Raw genomic sequence first — 27,995 nt, 5'->3', positions numbered from 1 at the left:
TTTGGCTGTTACAAATAATGCTGCTATGAACATTCATGTACAAGTTTTTGTGTGAACATATGCTTTCATTTCTATTGGATATATACCTAGGAGAGGAATTGCTGGGTTTAGTCATTTGAGAAGCTACCAGATTGCTTTCCAAAGTACCTGCACCATTTGACATTCCCACCAGCAGTGTACAAGGGTTTCAATTTCGCTACATCCTCATCAGCACTTTTTATTATCTGATTGTTTAATTTTAGCCATCCTAGTGAGCTTTGATTTCTATTTCTAGTGGTCCAAAATTCTAAAAGAATCAAAGCTCAAATTCTCCCACACCCCTAAAACAACCTAGTGGATTTCCACTTTCTCTTTTATGTTGCCCTAATAATTTCACTTATACATTCTGATTATATATATTTATGGGGATATCTAGATAGATAGATAGATAGATAGATAGATAGATAGATAGATAGATAGATAGATAGACAGACAGACAGGATAGATAGATAGATAGGATAGATAGATAACATAGATAGATGGATAGATAGATAGATAGATAGGATGAATAGATAGATAGATAGATAGATAGATAGATAGATAGATAGATAGATAGATAGATAGGATGAATAGATAGATAGATAGATAGATAGATAGATAGATAGATAGATAGGATGAATAGATAGATAGATAGATAGATAGATAGATAGATAGATAGATAGATAGATAGATAGATAGATAGATCGATCTAAACACACACACACACACACACATTTCAGCACTTAGGGTTGTTTTCAGTGGAATAATTCATCCAGTTAACCTAGGACATAATATTACTGAAAACAGAATTCCATGCTTTTACCCATTTTAATTGGTATATCGTTTCTATGGATATGCAGCAGTTCTTCATATGTTCTACATAACAGTCTCTTTTTAGTTATATGTGTTGCAGATGACTTATGTCTTATGTAAGTCATGTGGTTGTGCTCTTGTAATAATATATTTTAACAAATGAAGTTTTTAGTGTTAATATACTTGAATCCATCACATTTTTCCTTTATCATTTGCATTTTTACATCTATTATAAGAAATATTTTACCCCAAGGTCATAAAAGTACTGTCATGTATATGTTCTTCCATATTTTTAATGTCTTACCTTTCACATTTAAGCCATCATCCACTGGAAATAGAATTAATATGTATGGGGTTGGGATCGATTTTATTATTCCATTATATGTAATGAACTGTCCCCAAATTATCTGTTGAATAGTCTAATCTTTCACCAGCAATCTTCAGCACTACCCATGCCATGAAGCTAGTTTCTATATATGAGGTCTTTTTCTTTTTTCTTATTAATCTATTTTTCTACTCGTTCATCAATACCACACTATCTTAAATATTAAGAATTTAGGTCTTGATACCTACTAGAACAAGTATCAGCAAGTGTCAGTTTAACTGTTTGTGTCCCTTTGCTATCATGTATTTTAGAATGACATTGCCAGGTTCCTTTAAAAATGTTAAATTTTGACAAAAATTGCATTGACTACACATCTGATCAGTTTGTAGAGAGCTCATATATTTTTTAATCAAGTTGTCCTATACATGAATGTGCTTATTTATTCATTTCTTTAGGTCATATTCACTTTACCTGAACAAAATGTTATAATTTTCTCCATAAAGATTCTTCCACTATTCTGTTAGGTTTATTCCTATTATGTACTTTTAGTAAGCATCTCATCTTCTTAAGACTTAAAATGAGCTCAATTTTAAAAAGATGCTTCTGGTATTTTACCATAAGGAATGATATTTGCTGAGGTATTTTTTGTAAATATCTTTATAGGGCTAAGGGAGCTCTTTTCTATTTCCTTTAGTTAAAAGGGCTTTTAAAAATCAGTTAAATTTTATTACATCTTTTGTGAGTTTACGTTTGTGGTAGATTTTAATCTGTTGAAAATCTGTGTTTGTAATGCTAGCACTTTGGGAGGTCATGGCAGGAGGATCGCTTGAGGCCAGGAGTTTGAGACTAGCCTGGGCAACAAGTGAAACCCTGTCTCTACAGAAATCTTTAAAAATTGCCATGCATGGTGGCATGTGCCTGTAGTCCCAGCTACTGGGGAGGGTGAGGCAAGAGGGTCACTTGAGCCCAGGAGTTCGAGGCTGCAGTGAGCTATGATAGTGATACAACTCCAGCCTGGGCAACACAGCAAGATACTGCCTCTAACAAAACAATACAAAAAAACTGAAGGTTGCTTCCTCTGAGAAAGAATGTGTTTCCTTCTGTTAGAAGCCAGAGGATCACAACAGTACCCTTCTGGGTCACTTGGCTTAATTCAAGTATCTTAAGTCAAATTACCTACCTTGTGCAACTCCCTACATACAAAGCTTAGTCAATTGTAGTAAAAATTAACACAGAACAACCTCCTTTGTGTACACCTACAAATCACTGCCCCAATTTTAGTTCCATTTACCTTTTTTTAATTGTCCCCATTGGCACCAACATGTATGTACTCTGGATTTTATTTATTATAAACAACTACAAAATCCTTTAAATGTATATCCAATGTCTTAAGCATATTACAGGATGAAAACCCTGCGCAGAATCCCCATTTTCTGATGAGATTTGTGGATTTATTCATTCAAAAAAATTCTATGGAGTGTCTACCATGGATCAGGCAATATTCATGGAACTAGGAGGTTTGAACATAGAGAAACAGACAGACAAACAAACAAAATCTTTCCTTCATGGATCTTACATTGTAAGAGAGACAAACACAAATGAGGTCATTGTAAAATATATAATGTGTTCAATGGAGCTAAGTAGTAAGAGAAGAAAAACAGACCAAAGAAGGGGATATGAATGGAAAGGGAGGTAAAAGTGTAAGAGGATATCTAGGAAAGATCTCACTGAGAAGGTATCTTTGAGGAAAGACTAGAATGAAATGAGGGAGCTGGCCACTGGGCTATTCAGGAGAAAAACAATCTGGGAAGCGCAAACAAGACCCTCCGAGGGAAAATGACCCCAGTTAGAGTACAAAGGGTGAATACTAGAGCAGCAAAGGCCATTGTGGCCAGAAGGAGAAAAGGCTCGAAGATGAACTCAGAGAAGTTAAAGGAAAGCAGATCACATTGGACTGAATGGATCATAGTTATGACATTGCCTTCTACTTTGAATGAGATAGGAAATTATCGGAAGGTTTGGAGCAGAAAGCAGAGATTTCTTTTTTCCTGACAAGCATGTGAACAGGATCACTGCAAGATACTAGACACCAACACACTAATCTACAGAGGAGTTGAGTTTTCGTGTTGGTGAGAAGTGTTTATTCATAAAAATATATTTGGGAAATTTATGAGGGCGGACAAGAATAAGCATCAAAAAAAATCATGAATCTAACTGTAAAATAAATGAAACAATACAAGTGCAAGAAGAAAACATGGATAAATTATTGTGTAACTTGGGTACAGAGAATGGTTTTTAAAACCATGGCTCCTAATCCAGATGCGATAAAAGAAAAGATTTATCAACTTGACTGCATTAAAACAGACAATGCTTACAAGGCAAAACGATGCCAGAAACAAAGTCAAAATACAACTGACAAACTGGGAGGAAATATTTGCAAAATACATCCAGAATAATAATCTTAATTTATATAAATAAGTCTCAAACATTGAGACAGGAAAAGGCAAATATACATGATAAAAATATGTTTTATGAATGTTCAGACTTATAAGGAATGCAAATTAAAACTACACTGAGATTAAATGTCTCATTTATTAGATTGACTAAAATTTAAAACCATGATGACAGCACATTAGATTAATGAAGTGCTCTCACAGTTTTGTAGGAATATAAATGGTACAACTCTTATTAAGGAAATTTGGCAATATCTAACAAACCTACATATGTGTTTACCATTTGACCCAGCAATCCCACTTCTAGGAATTTGAACTGAAGACATGCTTCTAACAGCAGAAAAATAAATATTCACAAAATTACTCTTTAGAGTATTAAAAACAACCAAACTGTTCATACAGAGAGAGATGGCTGAATAAACTATGGCATATCCACACAGTGAAGTATTGCATGCAACTGTAAAAATGAATGAGGAATATTTGAATTTGTAGGAAATAGTGGATTCCAGCATATTCGTTAAGTTAAAAAAGAAAAGTGCAAACGAATATCTATAGCATGCTTTTAAAATGTAATAAAAAAGGAGAACTAAGAAGACAAATGTGTAGCAGCTCATTTGAGCAAAACTAAAGATAAACCAGAAACTACTGAAATTGAGTACCTATGGTGGGAAGGATAGAAGTGATGGAGGGAAGTGACATTTCCCTTTTATTGTGTCTTTTTATATCAATCTGACATTTGGGACTACGTTAATGTTTTATTTAAGCAAAAAAAAAAAATCAAAAAGATTGAGGGGAAACTAAAATAGAATACAAAGAGAAACAAATTAACAGTATTTTGAATGAATAACAATCACACTGAAGAGGGGGAATAATCTGAGTAACTTCTGAACACAACAATGCTGTTTTATATTTTTCGGGCTATAAACAAAACAAAACTTTAAAAACGAGTAGATTTGATTTCCATCATGGTATAGAGTTAGCAATTTTAAATTTCTTTCTGTGTATTCTAGGATTAAGCAAATAAGTAAATATATTGTGGATGTAGGTGTCTCACTGTTGAAGAAGGGAGTTACACATATGGAAAGAGGGAAGAATAGAATGAACTCTATGCTAACAGACTGAAATTGAAAGAATTGCTATGAATTCATGACATATATAAATATAGATATGGAAATGGATATACGTAGATATAATACATATCCTTGCTCTGTCTGCTGAGAGGGTGCAGAAGCAATGATACTCCAATAAAACCGAACACACTTAGCATCCAATCCTGGCATCTAAATGCCGTTCTCTGCCAGAAAGAACCAGCATTCCTTGGAGAAACAGCAAATTCCAGTGTCAGGTCTAGAGGCGAGTCTGGAGCACCTTTGTGTGTGTGTGTGTGTACCAGAAAGTAAGGAAGTGCTCAGAGAACAATAAGAACAAGTCAAAATGACACAGGAACTATTTCGAGGGCTCCCACTGGCCCAATCAGGGAGAATTTAAGCATCGAAATAAATAATGGTAGCCATGAATTATGACCCATTGAGTAAATAAATAAAATTCATATTGATATAGTTTATGCTGATATAGATAAACAAATAAATAGAGAAGGGTAAACTTTTATTTACAGTAAAATGCCAACAGATGAATATAGAAATAATTATTAAATTAGAAAAAAACACCCTTTGACAACCATCATAGTAAAAATTGATTCAAGAAAGGATCATCAATAGACACTAAAATTTGTGGGTAAAAATTTGATGAAAAAATGAGGAATTTACATAGTTTTAAACTATCTCCCTATAAAATACTTATTAATTACAAAGGGGAAAATACTGGGTCTACACTAAGAAATATGGCAGGCACCATCTTAACTAAGTGATCAAAGTTACCACCACCAGTAATAGGACAAATAGACAACATATGCCTCCCCATAAGAATACGACATCCTCTCTGGTATTCCTGTCAAATAATTAGGTTCAATAACCTGAATCTATCATGAAGAAATGATAGACAAACCCAAATTGTGGGGTGTGATCCTCTCTCCTGACATTCCCATCCACGTATACTGCCCTCCTACACTGAAAAGGGCAGATCTGTATAATCAATAGGATATTCTGGAGATAATATATTGTGATTTCTGAGGACAGGTCACAAAGGACATTGTGGCTTCTTCTTTCTTGTTCTCAGAGAAGCTAGCTGCCATATCACAGGGACACTCAACATACAAGCAGCAAGCCCTATGACAAAATCCACTTGGTGAAGAATGAAGCTTCCAGTCAAGGTTTGGTAAGTGAGTCATCTTAGATGTGGATTCGCCTGTCCCAGTTAACCCTTCAGATGACTGCACCTCCAGCTGATGTCTTAACTACAATCTCCTGAGAGATCCCAAGCCAGAACCACCTGACCGACCCACAGAAACTGTGAGATCATAAATGTTTATTCTTGCTTTACACCACTAACTTCAGGGTATTTTGTTATTATAATAGATAACGGACTTAAAAGTCATTCTCCAAAAATAATTGCAGTGTATTCATCAAAAATGTAAAGGTCATGCAATACCAAAAAGGCTGAGGACATTTTTCCAGATTAAAGAAGTGGGGGGGTGGGGGGTATGGCATAATGATCAAACACAATACATGATCCTGAAATGATTCTGGACCAGGAAAAACAAAGGTTGGTTTCTACTGTTGTTATTGTTTTTACCATAACACAGGTTATTGAGATGATTGTCAAAATTTAAATACAGATGGTAGCTTATAAAATAGCCTTGTGTCAATGTTAAGTTCTTATTTTTGATCGTTGCACTCTAGTTATGGAACAGAAACTCCTTAGTGAACCATTTAGAGTAGGAATAAATGCTAGATGGTTCCAAAGTAATAGTTATATAATTATAATTATATAATCACATCTATGTACATATATGTCTATAGAGAAAGAATAGAGAATAGTAAAGAAAATATAGCAAAATGTTAACATGCAGAGAATCTGGATGACAAGTATATGGGAATTCTCTGTAGTACTCTTGAAACTTTTCTGTAGAGATTACTTCAAAATAAAAAGAAGAGCAGAAGTGGCTGCAGTTCCTAAATTCCCGAAGTCAACTTACATTGTTTTTTCAAACTGGGAGATGAATCCACTAATAGATTTTGAAATGAGTTTGGTGGATTTCTAATATATTCTTATTAGAAATAAGAATTAGAATAGGATAGCCTAGCCTAGTCTAGCATAACACAGCATGGCACAGAAGACGAACATTGCAGTTACTAAGGGTGAGTACTAATTTCTGAAAGTTTTGTTTAAGTTCTAGAAAGAGAAACAAGTGTGGTGGGTTGCGTGGTCAAAAAAGTGGGGAAGCCACCGCAACGAGGGGCGAGTCTGAGCCACAGTGGCTCAGAGCTCCCCGCCCACCTCGTGCCAGGAGGCCCCTCCCGCCTCTCCCACCCTCACCGGCGCCGCGTCAGCCCCCAGGCCGCCTACAGGTGTGCGCGCAGAACTAGCAAGTGTGCCGGACAATATTTAAGGGCCCGCCTCTCCTGGCTCACAGCTGCTTGCTGCTCCAGCCCTGCCCTCCCGGAGCTGCCGGACGCTCGCGGGTCTCGGAACGCATCCCGCCGCGGGGGCTTCGGCCGTGGCATGGGCGCCGCGGGCCTGCTCGGGGTTTTCTTGGCTCTCATCGTACCAGGGGTCCTCGGTGAGCTGGGAGGGGGAGCACGGCGGTGGGGACGCGTCCCGGGCAGGGAAGGCTTCTGTGCCGCGATGCAAACCAGGGGGCTAAAAGTGAGACGGTGGGTACAGTCCTCCACGCGTGTCCTCCTCCCGCTAGCTTTAAGGGACTCCTGCAATAAACCGCCTGGTCGTGATTGTCCCCACTGGCTCCTCCGGGAGCTGGGACCTCCAGAATTGGAGGCTGCGCCACAGAGGGGCGCTGTCTGGTTGGCCCCGTGTGGCTGGCGGCGTGCTGGTGCTGGCTGTCTCCTGGCTCCCCGCCCCCGAGATTCTGCAGGTGCTCATCGCTCTCTGGCCGGCGGTCAGGGCTACCGCTCGCCGCAGGAAATCTATCCACGGCGTGCGGCACTAACTAGCCACGTGAGGCTGTTTCTGTACACCCTGAACTGCGCTCCTGCCCAGCAAAAGCGGCAGAGCCTCGGCTCCCTTCCCTAAATAAGAGTAAGACCTGGTTCCCAAGCATGGGTCTCAGATTTTCTGAACTCTGATGTGATATTGGTAAAGAGATCCTAAACATTAACCATCCGTAGTTATTTTTGAGACATGGATTAAAACTGTTGTTTTCTTCTTGTTATTAACCTTCTGTAATGGTGTGGACGTCCGCAAAGGTCTCATTCACCGTTTATTATATCTTTTTTCCTCCAGATTGGCTTGATTTTAAAGAAAGATTATAATTAAGATTAGCATCTCTTGGCTACAGGATGGGTCTAAGTTTCTAATTATCTCCAGGGTACCATGCATTCCTAGTTTATAAGACGTTTACTGTATGCAGACCTCAATAACTGGGTGACTTTTGGCAAGTCATTTAGCTCCCTGATCTTCAGTTTCTTCATCTGTAAAATGAAACTAATGATTACCTGGCCTTCCACCTCACTAAGCTGCCCTGAGTACAAATGAAACTAAGCAAAGAAAGTTGGATGTTAGTTGTTACTACTAAATGTCAGTAATAAGCCTCCTGTACAAACTTGTTTTTATGGAGCCAGCATTTAAGCTAACAAGCTGGGTATCCAATTGTTTTTATGGACATCCAGCTTGTTAAGGTGTCTGGAATACTGCACATATTGGTTTATTACAACTTACTGTTTGCTTTCCTGACATTTTACTGTCTCCTGACCCTTAAACCTCTCTCCAGACCCTTACCTTCATCTCTCTTTTCTTTTTCTGCATATTAACTCCCTTTGAACAAATGCGCATTCACAAGTTTTTCTAAGAGCAGAATACAGTCCCTGACTTCTCACCTATTTCTAAATTTCAGAGAGGATATTATCAACTGAAAATCAACTTCTTCACAAGTCCTGCCAATTCAGGGCCACAGCATCAGTATCATGTAGGTCACGTAACTGAAGACCCATGAAACACCAGGTCTACCTATCTGTCAGCCGTTCAAGCTCCTGTGCCTCTGTTGTTTGTCTGTTTCTCATTTTTGTACCAGTATTCCCCTCCTAAGCATTATAATTACCTGTGTAACAACCTCATCTCTTTTAAGAGATTTTGGTTCTCATGATTGGAAAGGTTAAAGAGTGACCTATAGGTCATTTTTCAATTATGAAAACAACAAATTAAGATATATATATATATATATATTTGAGACGGAGTCTCGCTCTGTCGCCCAGGTTGGACTGCAGTGGCCGGATGTCAGCTCACTGCAAGCTCCGCCTCCCGGGTTTACGCCATTCTCCTGCCTCAGCCTCCCGAGTAGCTGGGACTACAGGCGCCCGCGACCTCGCCCGGCTAGTTTTTTGTATTTTTTAGTGGAGACGGGGTTTCACCGTGTTAGCCAGGATGGTCTCGATCTCCTGACCTTGTGATCCACCCGTCTCGGCCTCCCAAAGTGCTGGAATTACAGGCTTGAGCCACCGCGCCCAGCCGAAATATATATATTTTTATTATTTCACTCCATTGTTCAAAAATCTAAAAGGCCTCCGGTGGAAGAAAATCTAGTTTCTTCAGCCTTTCTAGCCCTTTGGAATGGGATCTCACTGAAGCTCACACCCCCTGATTTCTCCAGCTCCCTGCCATGTATGTGCTGCTCATGGTCTTCCCCACCTGTCTCCTGTGGCTCACACCTTACCCAGTCTCCACTGCTAACTTTTACTGCTACTGTGTGCTTTCCACGGATCATCTCTTGGCTCTTGGCCAGTTCCTGCACTTGAGTGTGCTTAAGAAACTACTAAAGTACCTTTATAAAATGTAGGTTTCTGGTTCCACCTCCCCCTCCAGAGATTCATAGGTTTGGAGTTAGCACAGGAAAGCTGAGGTTTAACAATCACTCTAGAAGATTCTGCCACAAGTATCTATAGGGCACACTGCTGTAAGCAAAGTCAATGGGAAGCAAATTTCCTTTTTAGTGTTTTCCCATTTTTCCTTTTGTCTATTTGCATAAACAGATTCAAACTTCCCACACTTCTAAATTTTACTTAAGCTTTCACTGGTCATCTAAATTTGTCCTATGCTGAGAAAACAAAACCATGAAACAAGAATGCTCCCATTTTCTAATCAGCTACAAACCTACTAACTTACAAACTTACCTCTATCTGGGATTAGATTTTGTTCTCCACTGCAGAAAACCTGCTGAGGCCTTCCCGTCACATTAGAATAAAACCCACGCCCCTTATTCTCCAATCTGACGCCTTCTGCCTCTCCCTGAAATTCTCTATGCCCCGCTCACTCTCTCTGCCCCAGCCATACTGGCCTTCTCTTTATTCTTTGAGCACAGTTGCACTAGGTATTCTGTCTTTTGAAATGCTCTTCCTACCAATTATTCCTTGCCTGGCTCCTCCTTGACATTCAAGGCTCAGCCCCCTGTTGTGCTTCTCTGACTCTTGTCTGAAGTATCCATATTTCAGGGCACTCTCCAATACAAAACCATGTTCTATTTTCTACAGACCACCTATCACCATCTAAAACCTTCTTGCTTATTTATTTACCTGTTTGTTGTTTGTTCCCTCACTGGAATACAAATTCCATGAGTGCAAGACCTTAATCTGCTTTATTTCCTGATTTGAGTTCCTATCAATCGCCTGTAACTTGGAAATTAATAAATATGAATTGAAATCTTGGTATGTTTCCTCCTATAACAATGAAAGAAGTATCCTTTCTGCTGACAATTTCAGCTCTTCTTCCTGTATTCGTTATCATGTTCCATACCCTTTTGCCTTTGCAAGGACTTTACTTCTGCAGATATCTCCTGCCTTGCATCATCCGTGTGCTTTTTTCTGCATGATCATCCCCACCAGCATTTAAGTATACCCAGGAAATCCTTTGTGGACCTTCTCATGACCCACTGGAACTCCATTTTCCTGTCCCTCTTCTTGTCCTTCTCAGCAAAGGACTACTTACTCAAATTTCTTTATCTCCTTCTCCACTTCAGACAGGCTTCTTCCCCACCTGTCTCCTGGTGGGAAGCTATTTCTTGCAACGTCACTATTGACCCTTGTGCTGATAAATCTAATGGTCATTTTTCTATCTTAATCTTTCTCAGTCTTTCAGCAAAAGCTGATGATTTCCTTTCTCTTGAAACTGTTATTCTCATCTTCCAAATCAAGATACTCTTACCTGTTTTTCCATACTTCTCTGGTGACTCTTAGTCTTTTTTGTTCTATCTCTAAATATTAGAGGGTCTTGGGGCTCAGCCCTGAGCCTCTTCTGTCTTTCTTCATTTCTTCTTCCTAAAAGACCTCATCTCATCTTGTCTCATGGCTTTGAATACTATTTATATGTTAACGACTCATATTTATTATCTATAGTTCTGTCCTGTCTCCTGAGCTGCAAACTTGTACATCCATCTGCCTACTTGGCATCTTTATGTGGATGCCTAGTATGTTAGATATACCAAGTCTGAATGGAAATTATTCTGAACACAATTCCCTACCTGAAGGCCACAATACACACCACACACACACACACACACACACACACACACACACACACACACACAGTCCTTTTTCAGGCTTTCCATCCTCAGAACAGGGTAATTCCATCAATTGTGTAGCCCAAGTCAGAAGTCTAGAAGTCAGGAATCCTCCCGTTTCCTCAGCCCCACATGTGAAACAACAAAAAGTCTTGCCAATTCTATTTCTAAAATATATCCACTGCTCACTACTTTGGTCCAAGCCTCTTTTTTTTTTTTTTTTTTTTTTTTTTTGACCCTAAACTGTACTCTTTGCTTCTAAAAGTAGCAGTTCGATCCACTCTCTACCCAAATGTCAGAATATTCCTTTAAAAAAGTAAATCAGGCCATGTGATTCTCCTGCTTGAACTCTCCAATGACTTCTACTCAGGATAACATTCACATATCTGTGGCCTAAGAAGCCCTGCATGTTGCCTTCTGCTGAGTTTTCTGTCTTGATTGTGTACCATTCTGCTTAGCTCATTGCATCCCAGCTACACTTGCCTTCTGTCTGTCCCTGGAGCATACCAAATTCATTCCTCCTGTTAGGCCTCTGCCTAAAATACTTGTACTCAGCAATTTGCCTGGCTGCTTCCTTCTTCCTTCTTGTCCTTCAGTCACAACTTAAATGTTGCTTTTTCACAGGCCTTCCTTAACCATCCATAACTGAAGTTGCATGCCACCCTGTCCCTTCTCCTTCCAGTCCATTACGTTGTGACATATCACTCTATTTCATATTTCATGTTCAGCACCTTCTTATTTATTTCCTGGTATCTACAGTCTATCTCTTTCTGTTGGATTATATATTCTATGAGGGTGGGAACCTTGTCTCTAATGTTCACAGATACATCTCCTGTGCTTAGGACTGAACTTTGGTTAATATGCATAACTGTTGTTAAACTAAATAACAGAGAAAGACTCTCTAAAAGAAAAAGATATTTGTTTGGGAATAGAACATTGCAATGGGAATATGTGTGTGATCATGAACTGTGTGTATATTCAAGGAAGGAAAGGAAGACAAAGGTTTTTAAAGGAAAAATAATTGTTTTGGAATAATTATCCTTGGCTACAAAGGCCAATAACAAGGGTGATGCCAGTTTGAGGTTATACAGGCAGATGCCAGAAGGATGTTCTCATAGAGTTGCAGTGGCCTTTGTGCACGGTTGTGGTTTTTCAGTCTTTTATGATAGTTTGGGTTAACAGGCATACAAGCATGAGAAGGTTTTCATGGCCTTCCCTGGCTTTGTCAAGGTGTTTTTTTGTTTTGTTTTGTTTTTACATTAGTGACTCTGTTTTGATCCTGACAGCTTTGACATCATCATTCAAAACTTGCTTATCAAATAGCCAGGAAACCCAATATTAAGGTATTTGATTATATGAATTATCATTCTCAATAATGATTTTTCCCTCCTACCTGCTTTCTAAAATTTTGGTTTTATTTTTATTATCCTATATGTTTGTTTTTCATCCATTTCAAATGGATTTCCAAGCCATTCCTGGTAAAGTCCCTGGGCCCAAGTAATTAAATATATCCCTGTTGATTTAACTCAGAAACGGCTTCGCCTGGTTGTTTTTAACATGGTACATGGTTGGAAGGATGTGTGTCTGAATGTCAAGTCACCATCTTTGATCTTTGATCCAGTCATGATCTCCTCTGAGTTTTACTCCTGGCTACAGAAAGATGTGAAGAGGGTTCAGTGACCTTCAAGAAAATTTGTATTATTTTATGGCTCATGGATTAATCTTCCCTTTTCTGATATGATCTGCCTTGTGACCTGGGATTTTGGCTTTCATTACTAATGAGGATTGATGTTCCCAAAGGAAGATAGCCCTTAAGTCTCCTTATTGGAAATGAGACCTTCCCATTTTTTCCCATCCAGGAAGTGTGATCTGTATCTCCTTTCGTCATGGGAAGTTATGCTATGAAGCACCCTTCTGCTTTTGCTGTTTCCAGATCTTCATTCCATCTTTATCCAGGTCATTGCCACTGATTAAATCTTGTAAATTTAAATTGGTTTTCCAGTTTTTGGAGGATAATTTGATATTGTCCTTATTTACATTTGATAATTACAGATTAAGTCACTTGACTAGAGTCACTAGTACAAGTAGTATCAGGATCATGAAGTTTGTCTCCATTGAGGTCAAACCCTGATATTCCTTATAGAATTTTGTTATTTTGCACAGAGTAAGCACTTGGAGACTTTTGTAGTTGTTAATGGAGAAAACTAAGTAACTGAGGAAATAAATCGAAGGGGACCTATAGTGATATCTGGCTCCCAATAATGATGCCTATTCTTAGAACCAGTCTTTGTGACTTCTCCAGTAGCAATGTAGGGTCACAGCTAAGGTCTGGCTGTGTTTTGGGAGCTTTGTGTGTGACCTTGTGTCAACTGGTTCATGTTTATGCTTTGACTTTCACCTGTACCTGTCTCAGACCTGTTTGAAAAAGAAGGAGATTATAAATTTGATATTTAAATACACTGCTATTCTAGGAGGGCCTTACAACTGTGCACTTTTTTTGCCTGGACTACCATCTGATCTGGAAGAAGAGTTAACTTCTTGTTTTCTGCTTGTCAGTTTAGGGCGTTGAAACTTGAGCTTGTTCTCATACATAGAAAAATGACTTTTCCAGCTATATCCCTAAGTATATCATTGCTATAGTTTCTTACCTAGCGCCTAGAATAACTTCTATTCCATTATTAATAATATTGTTATTTTAAGTTACAGGAAACTGTCTTGAAATGACTATCCCTTTATCTAGTTCCCATCAGAAATTATTTACTGAGTTCTCTTTGGGGGCATGTTACTCTACTAGATTAACAGAATAAAATAATAAAGAATAATAAACATGTTTTCTCCTCTCTAGGCATTAAAGGTTTAATAGCTAAGATAGTTATGTAAATTCATTAAAGTAATTTTACAGGATCATATGTGTACTGAGCTTTTAAAAGATCTCTTATATACTTTAGTTTCTTATGCTATCCTGGGAAAGTTTGTGTTTAAAATTTTTACTTTTTTGTCCCACAAACTCACCAAATAGCATACATTAGTTACGTGAAGTTTTTTTGCATACAAATAATACCTCAGTGAAACTGGGAAAACATTAATATCCACTCCCCCTACCACCCTTATAAAAAAATCAAAACATATGTACTCATCCTTCAAGGCCCTTGCCACATGCCTTTCCTGTTTTCCCCAGTCTCTGACCTCACTGTGAAAAAACAAGCAAACAAACTAAAACCACTAACTTTTACTTGTAAGGGTGAAGGAAATAGAACAATTCTGAGGATTTTCTGAAATTTTATGAAAAATTACTTTCTCCATCTCTGAAGTCTACCCTAAAAATTCTCTGAACCTCTGAGCTTATTTCTATGTATATTCACCCATGCTGCAATGACATGCGTTCTTCATTCCACAAAATATTGCCCTATTTTAGACTTACATTCTAAAGATCAAAGTTTTCAGGAGAATTGGTAACAAGGCAGAAACAGAGAAGAGGTTTTAGCCTCTCTTGGTTTTTATGTTTCTGTGGCCTTTGTCTCTAGGTCAGGGTAAGTTTCTGCAAGGTTTCCTTTTGCTAAGCCTAAAATTCAGAGTAACCAGTTTTAAGTTTGCTGTTGGGATGTCTTGCAAATACAAATGCTTTCTTGGGTATATCAAGAGGCATTCTTTTTTTTTGAGACGGAGTCTCGCTCTGTTGCCCAGGCTGGAGTGCAGTGGCACGATCTCCACTCACTGCAAGCTCTGCCTCCCGGGTTCATGCCATTCTCCTGCCTCAGCCTCCCATGTAGCTGGGACTACAAGCGCCCACCACCACACCCCGCTAATTTTTGTATTTTTAGTAGAGACGGGGTTTCACCGTGTTAGCTAGGATGGTCTTGATCTCCTGACCTCGTGATCTGCCCGCCTCGGCCTCCCAAAGTGCTGGGATTACAGGCGTGAGCCACCGCGCCCGGCCTCAAGAGGCATTCTTTATCACCTCCCTAGAGATCTTCAAGTGGTCAGATGCTCAGCAGTTCTATAACCATGAGTAATCCTGTAATAGAGGCATCTTTGGGTCTGTCACTGTATCTGGATGAGATAATGTGTTATGTTTAAGATAAAAGACCAGTAAATTCACGTGTCATCTCAAGTGAAGAGGGCTCCTAGGTGCTACATGCTTCCTTTTACTCCTAGGGGCACTGGGTGTGAGGGTTAAGTCATGATAGCTGGCCAAACCTATTCATCCTGTGATCTTTATGACTTTGATCTATGGTCTCCATACTGTGTTAGGGTGAGGTTAGAAGTTAGAGTACAAAGAATGTTAATATTACCTCATCCTCATCCCATTCAATTCAAAAAATACTTTTAAGTAACTACTAGATACGAAGCTCTAGACCGGACAGTGGGACCTGGGAATTACATAAAAGCTAATCTGATAGTCTTTGCCTTTGAGAAACTCCTACAGTAGTTGTAAAGACTGACTCTTAAATATACGTTGTACTATGATGTAGTTCTCTTATTTATGAAGTGTTATGAGGTCATAGAGAAATAAATCATAAATGCTACCTAGAAGAATTAGAGAAATATAGGCCTTCCGGGCAGAGGAAACAGCATTTGCAAAAGCATAAGTGTGCAAGAACATAATGTCTTTGGAAAAAAATCAGTGTCATTGGAGTATAGGGTACATAGTGATGAATGGTAGTTGATTAAATGGAGATTGGAGCTTACTTGTAAAAATGCTATGCATTTTTTCCCTATAAACAATGGTAAGTCATAGTAAATTTTTAAATGTGCAGAGTGGCATGACCACATTTGTGTATTAGAAAGATAATATGTGCAGTGGTATAGAAGATGTACCAGCCCAAGGGAGAACAATTAGAAAAGTAAATTATGTCATTCAATGATCCAATGAGAGACTGCTGCAATGACAAAATAGTTCGTTTGGGGTGAGATTTCTGGAGTCCAGTCACTAAACTTTGGTAACTAATTGAATGAAGAGCAGAGAGTAGAGGATGAGTTACAAAAAGGAAATGGTTAATGTGAGTTTTTTTAAGGCAGAAGATTTGGTAGATGATACCATAGATTAACAGAATATATATAAAAATGGAAAATGAAGACTTTAAGTTATAATTGACCACAAATAAAGTTGGCATCCATGCACAGAAATACAGACTGTGTGCATTAAATAAGTAGTGTTCTAGAGTTGACTGATCCTTTGGAAAGTTTTGTAAATGTAAGAATTTCTGTCAGTAAACATAAGCAGGCCTGTCAGCAAGTCCAGTCAGGTTGAGATCTGATATAAAACACAAAAAATCTCCAAAAAGTCTCCTAAATCCCAGTCTGGAATTCTGTTTGGGTTGGTTTGGTTTTCTTTTGTAGGTAAATCATGTATGATTCATAGAGAACTCCTTTAGGACTCTGTGATTATACACATGGGTATTGCATTTGGGTCGACAGTGACATAATTTTGTAATAAAGGGTGGGTTGGCAGGAGACATTTCCAGGGTACATGGATACCAGAACAGCAGTTCCAACCAGAAACCGTCACTCTTCCAAAAGAGATCTGAGTAATTGCCACATACTTTTTAAAATAAATAAGGAAACAGGAATCACCTCCCTGATCTACTCTAGAGACACTGCTTCAAGATTACCAGCTAGAGAGGATTCCTAGGAGACAAGGAAGTTTTGGCTACTCTCTTCCAATTTTAAATCTCCAGTGCTACTGCCCAGGAGCTTGAATTTCATTTGACTTTAAATTGTATGAGTCCTTAATCTATCACCCCTACTTGTCATAAATGATATTCTATTCTTTGCTATTCTTTCAGTAGAGAAAGAACTAAGCTTTTCTAAAATGTAAGTCTAGCTGGGAGATGATCACTCATCTCTTTTTTATTTTTATTTTAAGTTCTGGGGTACATGTACAGGATGTGCAGTTTTGTTACATAGGTAAACGTGTGTTGTGAGATTTCTCATCTCTTTGTGTTTAGTGACTCATCTGCTATATGTATTATCTCAGACAATATTGTAACCTGGGATAATGACATACATTTTTAGGAATGTAAGTAAAACAATCTCTTTATTGCACCCTATTTAATTCCTCTTGCCCCTTCCAGAGGGAAATTGGGCATCTGCACACCAAAGTGAGTAGCCAGGAGGGTTACACTTGGTTTGAGTAGCTCTAAGCACACAGCTATGACTTACCCATCTTCCTCATGGCCCCCAATCCTACCACACTTTCCTTTGTTTACTGTCCTTTGATTATAAGTTATTTCATAGTGAATAAATGCTTACATCTAAAACATTCCAGGAGATTACACACTGCCAACTTTATTCCATGCAAAAAGTAAGCTACCCTAGGTCCCTTCTATAACAATTTGTCTGTGGTCTGGGGTGGGAACTGGTGACCAGCTCATAGCTTTTTGGTTTTTACCAGCCAGTTCCATGTATCTTTCGACCTTGCTACTTCCTATTTAGAATCATCTTTGAGATCAGGATACAGAATTTCAACAAAATGGGTAAATTGCAGGCTGAGTTGCAGTTTGGATTGCAAGAATGAAGAGAAAATTCTCAGAAAGTATAATATTCTCTCTTTCTCCACCTACTCCTTAAAAAGGTATTCCTTGTAAGTCACTCCCAGCCATCCCCAATGACAGCAGCAACAGGGAGAGAGGTTTACTATGAAATCATCAGTGCCATATTGGATATAATAGGGAAAAGCTGTTTGACCCCTTGGTTGAGAGTCAATGCATTGCACCAGCAAAGGTAATCAAGTTGATATCTGGAGCTCTGCAGCAACCCTCCTCTTCAGTGTATTACCCTTACCTGAATGCTCAATTATAGAAGTTGAAAATGGAGTTGTGGAATCTGGATTATGTTCATTTTTTTAAAATGATACAGTGATATTTAAGTGTACGCTTGGTTTTACCATGAAAGGCAGCAATGTAATATGATGTCAACTAAACAGCAAACAGAATCCTCTACTGCCAACGTGCTTCAGGGGTGAGTTGGGCTGAAACTTCAGGATCTAGAAATAAAACAAGGTTTTTTTTGGGAAACAGGTATATGGTACCTATGGAAAGAGCAGAAGGAAGATAGTATATGTGGTTGCGTTTTCTAGTTAAAGAGGTTTTTATTGTTGTTGTTTGTTTTTTGTTTCTGTTTTTGTTTTTTTGAGATGGAGTCTCGCTCAGTTGCCCAGGCTAGAGTACAATGGCATGATCTTGGCTCACTGCAAACTCCACCTCCTGGGTTCAAGTGATTCTCCTGTCTCAGCCTCCCGGGTAGCTGGGATTGCAGGCACCCGCTATCATGCCTGGCTAAATTTTGTATTTTTGTAGAGATGGGGTTTCACTATGTTGGCCAGACTGGTCTTGAACTCCTGACCTCAGGTGATCTGCCTGCCTCAGCCTCCCAAAGTGCTGGAATTACAGACGTGAACCACCACACCTGGCCTAGTTAAAGAGTTTAAAAGTAAACTTTGAAAGTAATATCTAAATGTTGCAGATGTAGGACTTCTTTCTCTTTTGTATTTTGGGGCAGTACTAGATCTGTGTTACTGTAGGGGAAATTAAAAGATGCTTTTTTAAAAAGCAGATAGCACCAAAGTCAATGATTAGAGATTTCTGACACACATTAGAGATATACACACACATATATATGAGACTAGATTTTATTCAAAGGAAGATAAGATGAACTCTCAATTCCATTGGCTGAACTCTCAATCCCATTGGCCACACCAATGGGGGAAATTGGCTGAGATCAGAATTTGACTCAAAATACTGTAGATGGGCACATGCCTCAGGACATCCTGAGGCTGTGTCACAGGCACAAAATTAAAAATAAAAAAATACTGTGGACATTATACATTTTCATACTGAAAAATGAAGCCTTTATGAAAGAAGGCTAGTCCTCAGGTTGAGTCTGCACCCTCCATTCTCCCCTTCTCCTCTTCTTTTACTGGGAAGTGTCTGACTCTCTAACAACCTGGCAACATTGAAAGCTTTGTCCACAAAGCTCAGAAACCTCATTAGCCTTGTTTTTGGAGCAGGAAGGAAGAGGTAGATTTTGGTGGTGAAAATGTGTTGCAAAAGTTTAGTTTCACTGGCTACGATATTGATGAGAGAATGGCTCAGACCCTTTGAACTGAATGAAATGGAAAATGATGAGTAAGGTAATGTTTCCTGTCATAAATCAAGATAAAGAAAACAGATAGTTATAAAGTTCATCATTTCTGAAAAAAATAATGCATGCCAGCTCTGTTCTATGTCACCCAAAGGACTCTCTGCCTTACCTTTAGGACAGCTTATGGGAACACCTTCATCCCATGCCTACTAACCCCAAGCTGGTGGTAGAGAAGATTGCTCTTATTTTAGAAAGAGCTTCTCTATGCTGCAGAGAAGAATGTCTTACTCTTTTCTCAGGGAATCTGCCACCTCCACATATCTACCATGATAATTATAACAAAAGAGATAAGGAAGTGTCCTACAGATATAAGCCTGGCTACACTCTCATTGGAACTAACTCTGTGCAGTGTGTGTCCTTGGAAACCTGGAACCATGTAGCACTAAAATGTGCAGGTGCCCAAAGTTCTACTCCATCTAAAGAAAACTCAACAGTTCCCTGCTTATGTATCAACCTTGTCTCTTTTTTTCAAGTGAAATCATGGGATGCCACTCCAAACCAACTTCTCAATGGTTATGTAGCTCCTACTCCTAATCTTTAACATGGGACAGAGGTTTCCTTTGTGATGAGAGGTGAGTGTGAGGTGATGGGGCCTGAACTGAGACCTAGAACCCATAGTTAAACATTGTGAAGTGTGATCTCTAAAGACAGTTATTTTTTTTCTGACTTTTTCTCTCTTTTTCTTTGTCCTTTATGACTTAAAGCTCTGTCATTAACCAAGCCCTCTTTAGTTTCTCCAAATGTATGTATTACGCATGGCCAGCCAAAGCTTGGAATTGTCCTTTCAGCAGTTGAAAGAGCAAAGCTTTAGATTAGAAGTGAAGGCTCCAAATATGGAGAATGAATAGATGATCCTGGGTTCAATAAGAGGGACTCTCTGGAGTAAACTTGAGGATCAAGATGTTTGATGTTTTCTTCACTAGAAAAGGAAACTATTTTTTTCTAGATGGTCACAAGAATCTTGATATTTGGATGCAAAAGAGGGGAGGAAGAATGTTAAAAGGAATACGATTTTTAAGATTTTATTTTTCTATATGTTTTTACCTAGTCTGAAGTTATCATGTAGTTGGGTCGATCACAAATAACCTTGGACTTTTTCCCTGAAGTCAAAAATCTTAAAAATATAGATCCCATTAATACCATCAACTTGAGAGGAGTGACTAATTTGACTGAGAATTGGTTTGTTCTGGTGATGACTTGTTACCCTTTATTGTTTAATGTTCCAGTTAAATGGCAAATCTTCTAGTCAGTGTGTCCCAGAAGGAATGACAACACCCTGGAATAATAAATTTCTGTCTAGGGAGTGGAAAACAAAACAACCAAGTATGGATCTTGCCTTTTGATGTTTGGTGTGTTCCCACCCATATATCAATTATCACATCTTATCCATATGTGTGCTTTGAATATATATATGCCACTCTTCTCTGTCTTCTGGAATGCAGACCAAATATGTTAAATTGATTCAGTTGAGTACATATTATATTGCAGATTCTATATATATAAAGATAACAGTTCTCGAAAGTTACCCTTACTGAAACCAAGTATAGCACTGATGTGATGAAACAGTTTGGCTATATCTTCTTATGCCAGTTCTCACTCAAGACCTCCTCTTGGAGCCAAAAGAAAGTTAACTGAAAGTTCTAGAGGTTGGCAATTTTCCCTTAATTCTGAGACTGCCTCAGAAAAGGTGTGCATAACAAAGTAACTGTAAACAATATCCTTCATGGTTATTAGGACAAGTAAATGAAGAATATGAGGCCATTATTCAAAACCTCTGTTCACTTCCTGTGGCTTTTTCAAAGTGTTCCAGCATCAAGTCATGACAAATCACCTGTAGTGAGGCTCTAGTATCTTCAGCAGCAGGACCAAATGTGGTAATCACAGCCTGTACCCCCAGTTGTGTGTTTGAAATAGCCATTGAATAATTAGTATGTTCCAGGTATTGTACTTTCTCTGTTCATGTACTTTTAGCACTGGATTCTCACTGCACCTTATGAAGTATTTGCATTATACTATAGACTAAGAAACTGAAGCTTAAAGAGGGTAAGACTTGCTTGAAGTCACACAGCTATTGAATGACTGTGGGGGTTTGAAACTAGGTCTGCTGAGTTCAAATTTCCTTAATCCATGGTACCTTCCCACATGTAACTAATGTGCCAGTGATATGTTATTTTCATGTGCTAAATTTGCCTTTTATTTCATTATTAAAATTGATTAGACTCAGAACTTTTGGATACATTCTTTTCATTATTCTTATTTGATCAGGATGATTCATGTTGATCTGTTTGCTGAGGATGAAGAAAAAGATAAGAATTTAGGAGCTTGGGAGTAAGCAGGGAAGAAATAAGCTATACGTATTTCTAAGTCTGTTTCTGAAAAAGTTGTGGGATATATATTTGGATATTTTACCTATATTTGAATATTTTATCACCATGATCAGTATGCCTACCAAATTCCTTTTCTACTTTTCAGGAATTTCTTGTGGCTCTCCTCCTCCTATCCTAAATGGCCGGATTAGTGATTATTCTACCCCCATCACTCTTGATACTGTGATAAGGTACAGATGTTCAAGTGGCTTCCGCCTCATTGGAGAAAAAAATATAATTTGCATAACTAAAGACAAAGTGGTTGGAATCTGGGATAAACCTGCTCCTAAATGTGAATATTTCAATAAATATTCTACTTGCCCTGAGCCCATAGTACCAGGAGGATACAAAACTGGAGGCTCTGTACCACCCTACATACATGGTGATTTTGTGACATTTGCCTGTAAAACCAACTTCTCCATGAACGGAAACAAGTCTGTTTGGTGTCAAGCAAATAATAGGTGGGGACCGACACGACTACCAACCTGTGAAAGTGGTGAGTATGAAAAGAAAGCTGAGTTGGGAGGTGGGGTCTTGCTTTTCTGTGCAGACCACGCTTTGTACCCTCCTGAAGGACAAACAGTGTGAACATGTAATGATGGGGGTGGAAGAAGGAAACAAGGGAAAAGGTGAAAGTTATGGCTTCTTCATTTTTCTTCATGGAGGAATATAACTGCTCATTCAAAAAACATCAGTTGAGCAAAGGAATTTAAAGTACAATGGAAAAATGTAATTAAACATACCTAATAATTGAGTAGGGTAAGTTTTGCAAGGATGGGGCCAGAGTTTGTTGGGGTTGTAGGAATAGGGTGATTTTCAACTGTATATCTGTGTTACTGTTAAAATGAGAAGAAAGATGGGATCTTATAGCAAAAATATACCCAATGGATTTGAAATTAATGTATAAGTATCTGCTAATACAGTTTGGCACAGGTGATATCCTTCTCTCTGTAGTCTCTGTAAACATGTTTTGAAGTTATCCACTGTTTCCCCAAGTCATCTTCTGAGCCATCACATTTCAAATAAATGCCTTTGAAAATAGGGACCTATGTAAATTCTTCATTCCTTTTCTTTTGGTTTGGTTTATGTTGCTGCTGAAATATAAATCTGAATTTGAATTTCACAATTACAAGAATTGGCAATATTTAACAAAAATTATACTACTAAATTAGGTATTTATTTTCTTAATAAAGAACAATGTTGACAAATTTTAAGCAGATTAAAGAGTTGACAAAACTGTTAAATTAGTATAAAATGGGATTGTATTTATTGATCAATTGATCAATTGATTGTATTTATTGATCAATTGAACCAATAGATAGCGTTGGAGAAAGGAGATCTTATGATAGTCAGAAAGCTTAATGACTGTTGAAAACAAGCTTTTGTAACGATTTAGACAGACGTATATGTATGGACATGGAAGGATATTGTATACATGTTGCTAAGTAGAGGAAGTAAGGCATAGAATATGTATTAGTTGTACACACACACTATATATGTATCATGCGTAGGATCCCAATAAACTATATTACTAATATCTACCAGGATAGCCCTTGAAATGATAGCATGCTACTTTTGGAACAGAGAATAAGCTTAAGGGTAGGGTGAGAATATAGGTGAAAACTGACATTTTTGGTAATTGAAGTTTTTCACAAGGCAAATGTAATTCACATAGTGTAACTAAAAATGAAAAATAATGTACTATTCATGGCTATTTATGGCATAAGATGGATACACTTAAACCATACCTGTTTGATCTTTAAAAGACTAGGTCAAAAGTTAATAACAACTGGCTACCATAGATCATGTGTTATTTATTTAGATCTGTATCCTAAGTCAGCATCTAGATCAAGCTTGTCCAACTTGCTGCCTGTGGACAGCATGTGGCCCAGGATGGCTTTGAATATGGCCCAACAGAAATTCATAAACTTTCTTAAACCATTATGAGATTTTTTTTGCAATTTTTTTTAGCTCATCAGCTATCATTAGTGTTAGTGTATATTATGTGTGGCCCAAGACAATTTTTCTTCTTCCAATGTGGCCCAGGGAAGGCAAAAGATTGGACCCCCTTGATTCTAGATTTTAAAGGATGCATCATCTGATGGCTTTTTTTCCTGGTATGTGTGTGCAAAGTTTTCCCTCTGGAGTGTCCAGCACTTCCTATGATCCACAATGGACATCACACAAGCGAGAATGTCAGCTCCATTGCTCCAGGATTATCTGTGACTTACAGCTGTGAATCTGGTTACTTGCTTGTTGGAGAAAAGATCATTAACTGTTTGTCTTCGGGAAAATGGAGTGCTGTCCCCCCAACATGTGAAGGTACCCTAAATTTACAATCTATTTTAAGAATCTGGGCTGTTCTGTTATTTGCCACACATTTCTCATCTTTGGTTTGTTTTTTAGAGGCACGCTGTAAACCTCTAGGACGATTTCCCAATGGGAAGGTAAAGGAGCCTCCAATTCTCCAAGTTGGTGTAACTGCAAACTTTTTCTGTGATGAAGGGTGAGTGTCAGGATTATTTATGAGATTTAATTCATTTGGCTCGTGTGTGCGTGGTGTGGACTATGAAACCTGCAGAAGGTTCCTCTGTGAGGATTTCTGGGCAGCCTGGGGTAGGATTATGAGAGGTAATGCTGATAAAAGGAACAGGTGCACACCGATTGAATGAACTTGTCTTGAACTGTAAGTAGAGGCTGCTGTTCTTCAGCACAAACTGCCTAATAGTTCTGAATAACAGTCTTCTGTCTCCAGGTATCAACTGCAAGGCCCATCTTCTAGTCGGTGTGTAATTGCTGGACAAGGAGTTGCTTGGACAAAAATGCCAGTATGTAAAGGTAGGCTAGGCAACGATGGTCTGACAGCACTGCATTCTCAGCTTAACTAAAAGCTTTTGGTTCAGTCATTGCCTTACGGACTCTTACAGAACACAGAACTCCTAGAGATCTTTAAGGACATGGTCTTCACCAAAGCATCCTTATATTTTGCTTCCTCAATTAAAATAGGGTTCCTAGGCTTTCCCCCTTCTGAAAGCTATGTAGACCTTCTAAGTAGGTAGCCAGACCATGTACGTAAAGAAAATTGTATATCTGGTAAAAGAAATCAAAGATCAGTAGAGTACATATACTCAGGAATGAAGCTTGAGAATCATACTTCTAAATTATATTGCTTTAGCTGCCTTGATTGATTCATTATAGATTCAGATATCACTGTCCTAGGATAGTGGTATCAAGGAACATCTGGGGCATTCTTTGTTTTCAGTACATCTATGATCTTGTCATTTCTTTCTGCAATTTCCCTAGAAATTTTTTGCCCATCACCTCCCCCTATTCTCAATGGAAGACATACAGGCAACTCACTAGCAAATGTCTCATATGGAAGCATAGTCACTTACACTTGTGACCCGGACCCAGAGGAAGGAGTGAACTTCATCCTTATTGGAGAGAACACTCTCCGTTGTACAGTTGATAGTCAGAAGACTGGGACCTGGAGTGGTCCTGCCCCACGCTGTGAACTTTCTACTTCTGCGGTTCAGTGTCCACGTCCCCAGATCCTAAGAGGCCGAATAGTATCTGGGCAGAAAGATCGATATACCTATAACGACACTGTGATATTTGCTTGCATGTTTGGCTTCACTTTGAAGGGCAGCAAGCAAATCCGATGCAATGCCCAAGGCACGTGGGAGCCATCTGCACCAGTCTGTGAAAAGGGTGAGTGTTCTGGTACTCAGAAAAGGTGCTTCTGATTTGTTTTCTTGAAAAATTAGAAGAAGGGGTTATGGGCTTTAAGTAGGGCCTTGTCCAGTTTATATTCCCCCCAAATCTAGTAAATGGAATCACTATAAATTTTGTAGAGGGCATTCTTATCACCAGCCCCCCACCATTGTTTTATTTTATGGGAATATGCTTGGGAGAATAAATGTTAGGAATCACTAAGTTTCCCATTTCTATAGGGGAAAAGGCCAGGAGAAAAATGCTTGTTTGTCTTAATAGTGACTTCTTAAAAGAGAAGTCATTCAATCCCTCATTCCTAGGGATATATCAGAATCTCCCATAAAAACATACAAGGTGATTCCTTATGAAGGAAAGAGACAGGAGAGGAGTTGCAGCACCCAGTGGAAACTGAACAACATCTGCAGCAGCCTAAGTGCAGAAAACAACAACAACAACAAAAGATTGGGAAACGGTGACCTAAAATTACCCAAAGTTGGTCTGCAACATATGTTCTGTATCATACAGCGGCCACCAGAGTGGAATTGTAGCATGAATGTCAATTTCTTTGGCTCAGTTTCTTTCTGTGGTTGTTTACTTAAGCAGTTATGTTTTGTTTTGTTTTTGTCCTTTCGTTTAGAATGCCAGGCCCCTCCTAACATCCTCAATGGGCAAAAAGAAGATAGACACATGGTCCGCTTTAACCCTGGAACATCTATAAAATATAGCTGTAACCCTGGCTATGTGCTGGTCGGAGAAGAATCCATACAGTGTACCTCTGAGGGGGTATGGACACCCCCTGTACCCCAATGCAAAGGTGCCAGGCCTCAAATGTAGACGTTTTGTTCACTTTAAGATTGCCTTGTATTAAATTCTCATCCTAGTTTCTTTTCTTAGTGGCAGGGTGTGAAGCTACAGGAAAACAACTCTTGACAAAACCCCAGCACCAATTTATTAGACCACATGTTAACTCTTCTTGCGATGAAGGGTGAGTGAAGGTTGACTCAGTCTGACTCAAGTCTGATGTATCAGCACACACTGCAGGCTCTATGTAAGAGTTTGTGTCAGTACACCCTGCAAGCTCTGTGTAAGAGTTTGTCTCAGGTGCTTGCCTGTCACGTGGTTATGGAAGTGTCTGTCATACTATTTTTCCATGCATGGAAGTTATGCCTGTGCAATGAGAGGTTGGTGCTGATGTTGGCCACATTTTTGTTGTTATTGCTTGTTGGCCTGAAAGTAGTGAGTCTGCTTGGGAGCCCATGACTCTTGCTTAACTTAGTGGTCACCTGATGGCAAAATGACATACATGACTCTGTCTCTAGGTACAAGTTAAGTGGGAGCGTTTATCAGGAGTGTCAAGGTACAACTCCTTGGTTTATGGAGATTCGTCTTTGTAAAGGTGAGTAGCAAAAATGATACAGGAGCTGAAATAATGTAAGATCTATACATTTCCTGGGAGATTTTTGTTTTGGGACATGTTAGGGGAATTAGAGTATTAGATTATGTTCTATTAATTTTGCCAATAGTTATGGTTGCAGTTTTGCCATGCCTTTCTTTTGCTACCTTTTTCTTCACCGATAACTTAAATGTACTTGGTTATTGATTCTATTTTGTGATTTATGATTATGGGAATAATGACAGCAGTGAGTATATGAGCCATCATCTTAATTTGGGTATACACAGTTTAATGTAGAGAGTAAAGGATTGGTGTCAGATCTGAATTCACATTCTGTCTCTACTGCTTACTAGTGTCAGACCTTGAACCAATTGTACAACTCCTCTGAAACTCTAGCCTTTCTTCTGTAAAATCTGCATAAGACTACAGACTAGGAAGTCCAGAGAATGTAAATAAAAAGTAAAAAGGGCCAGGTGCAGTAGCTCACACCTGTAATCCCAGCACTTTGGGAGGCCGAGGGGGATAGATCACGAGGTCAGGAGATTGAGACCATCCTGGCTAACATGGTGAAACCCCATCTGTACTAAAAATACAAAAAATTAGCTAGGAATAGTGGCATGTGCCTGTGGTCCTAGATACTTGGGAGGCTAAGGCAGGAGAATCACTTGAACCCAGGAGGCGGAGCCTGCAGTGAGCCGAGATCACACCACTGCACTCCAGCCTAGGCAACAGAGCAAGACTCCATCAAAAAGTAAAATAAAATAAAATAAAAATAAAATTTAAAAAAGACTACAGATTTCAAATTATTCAAATTAAATTGTACCATTGCTACTTTCTAAATGAGGAAACTGCCTATCACAAAGTAGGTGCTCATTTAACAATAAGTTTTCTCAGCTAACCATATAAATTATATCAGCTGTGCACGGTGGCTCATGCCTGTAATCCCAGCACTTTGGAGAGGCCAAGGCAGCCGGATCACAAGGTCAGGAGATCGAGACCATCCTGGCTAACACGGTGAAACCCTGTCTCTACTAAAATACAAAAAACTAGCTGGGCATGGTGTCACACACCTGTAGTCCCAGCTACTCGGGAGGCTGAGGCAGGAGAATGGCATGAACCCGGGAGGCGGAGCTTGCAGTGAGCCGAG

The 27,995-nt window shown here is 38.9% G+C and overlaps 1 protein-coding gene across 3 annotated transcripts in view; it reads left to right on the top strand.

Annotated features, from left to right (window-relative positions):
* The first annotated feature begins 7,051 nt into the window (after positions 1-7,051).
* Positions 7,052-27,995, top strand: part of CR2 (complement component (3d/Epstein Barr virus) receptor 2) — a 38,997-nt gene continuing 18,053 nt past the window's right edge. For all 3 annotated transcript variants that reach the window (XM_011966836.1, XM_011966828.1, XM_011966825.1), the window contains exons 1-9: positions 7,052-7,288; positions 21,848-22,237; positions 23,875-24,063; positions 24,148-24,247; positions 24,497-24,579; positions 25,045-25,452; positions 26,093-26,269; positions 26,350-26,440; positions 26,775-26,851. In XM_011966836.1, coding sequence (XP_011822226.1) covers positions 7,231-7,288; positions 21,848-22,237; positions 23,875-24,063; positions 24,148-24,247; positions 24,497-24,579; positions 25,045-25,452; positions 26,093-26,269; positions 26,350-26,440; positions 26,775-26,851 — 1,573 coding nt within the window. In that variant the 5' untranslated portion in view covers positions 7,052-7,230. The remainder of the gene's footprint in view (positions 7,289-21,847; positions 22,238-23,874; positions 24,064-24,147; positions 24,248-24,496; positions 24,580-25,044; positions 25,453-26,092; positions 26,270-26,349; positions 26,441-26,774; positions 26,852-27,995) is intronic.

The sequence above is a fragment of the Mandrillus leucophaeus genome, unplaced genomic scaffold, assembly GCF_000951045.1.
Source record: "Mandrillus leucophaeus isolate KB7577 unplaced genomic scaffold, Mleu.le_1.0 Scaffold1194, whole genome shotgun sequence".
Taxonomy (NCBI): Eukaryota; Metazoa; Chordata; class Mammalia; order Primates; family Cercopithecidae; genus Mandrillus; species Mandrillus leucophaeus.
This window is presented reverse-complemented; position numbering and strand designations above follow the sequence as displayed.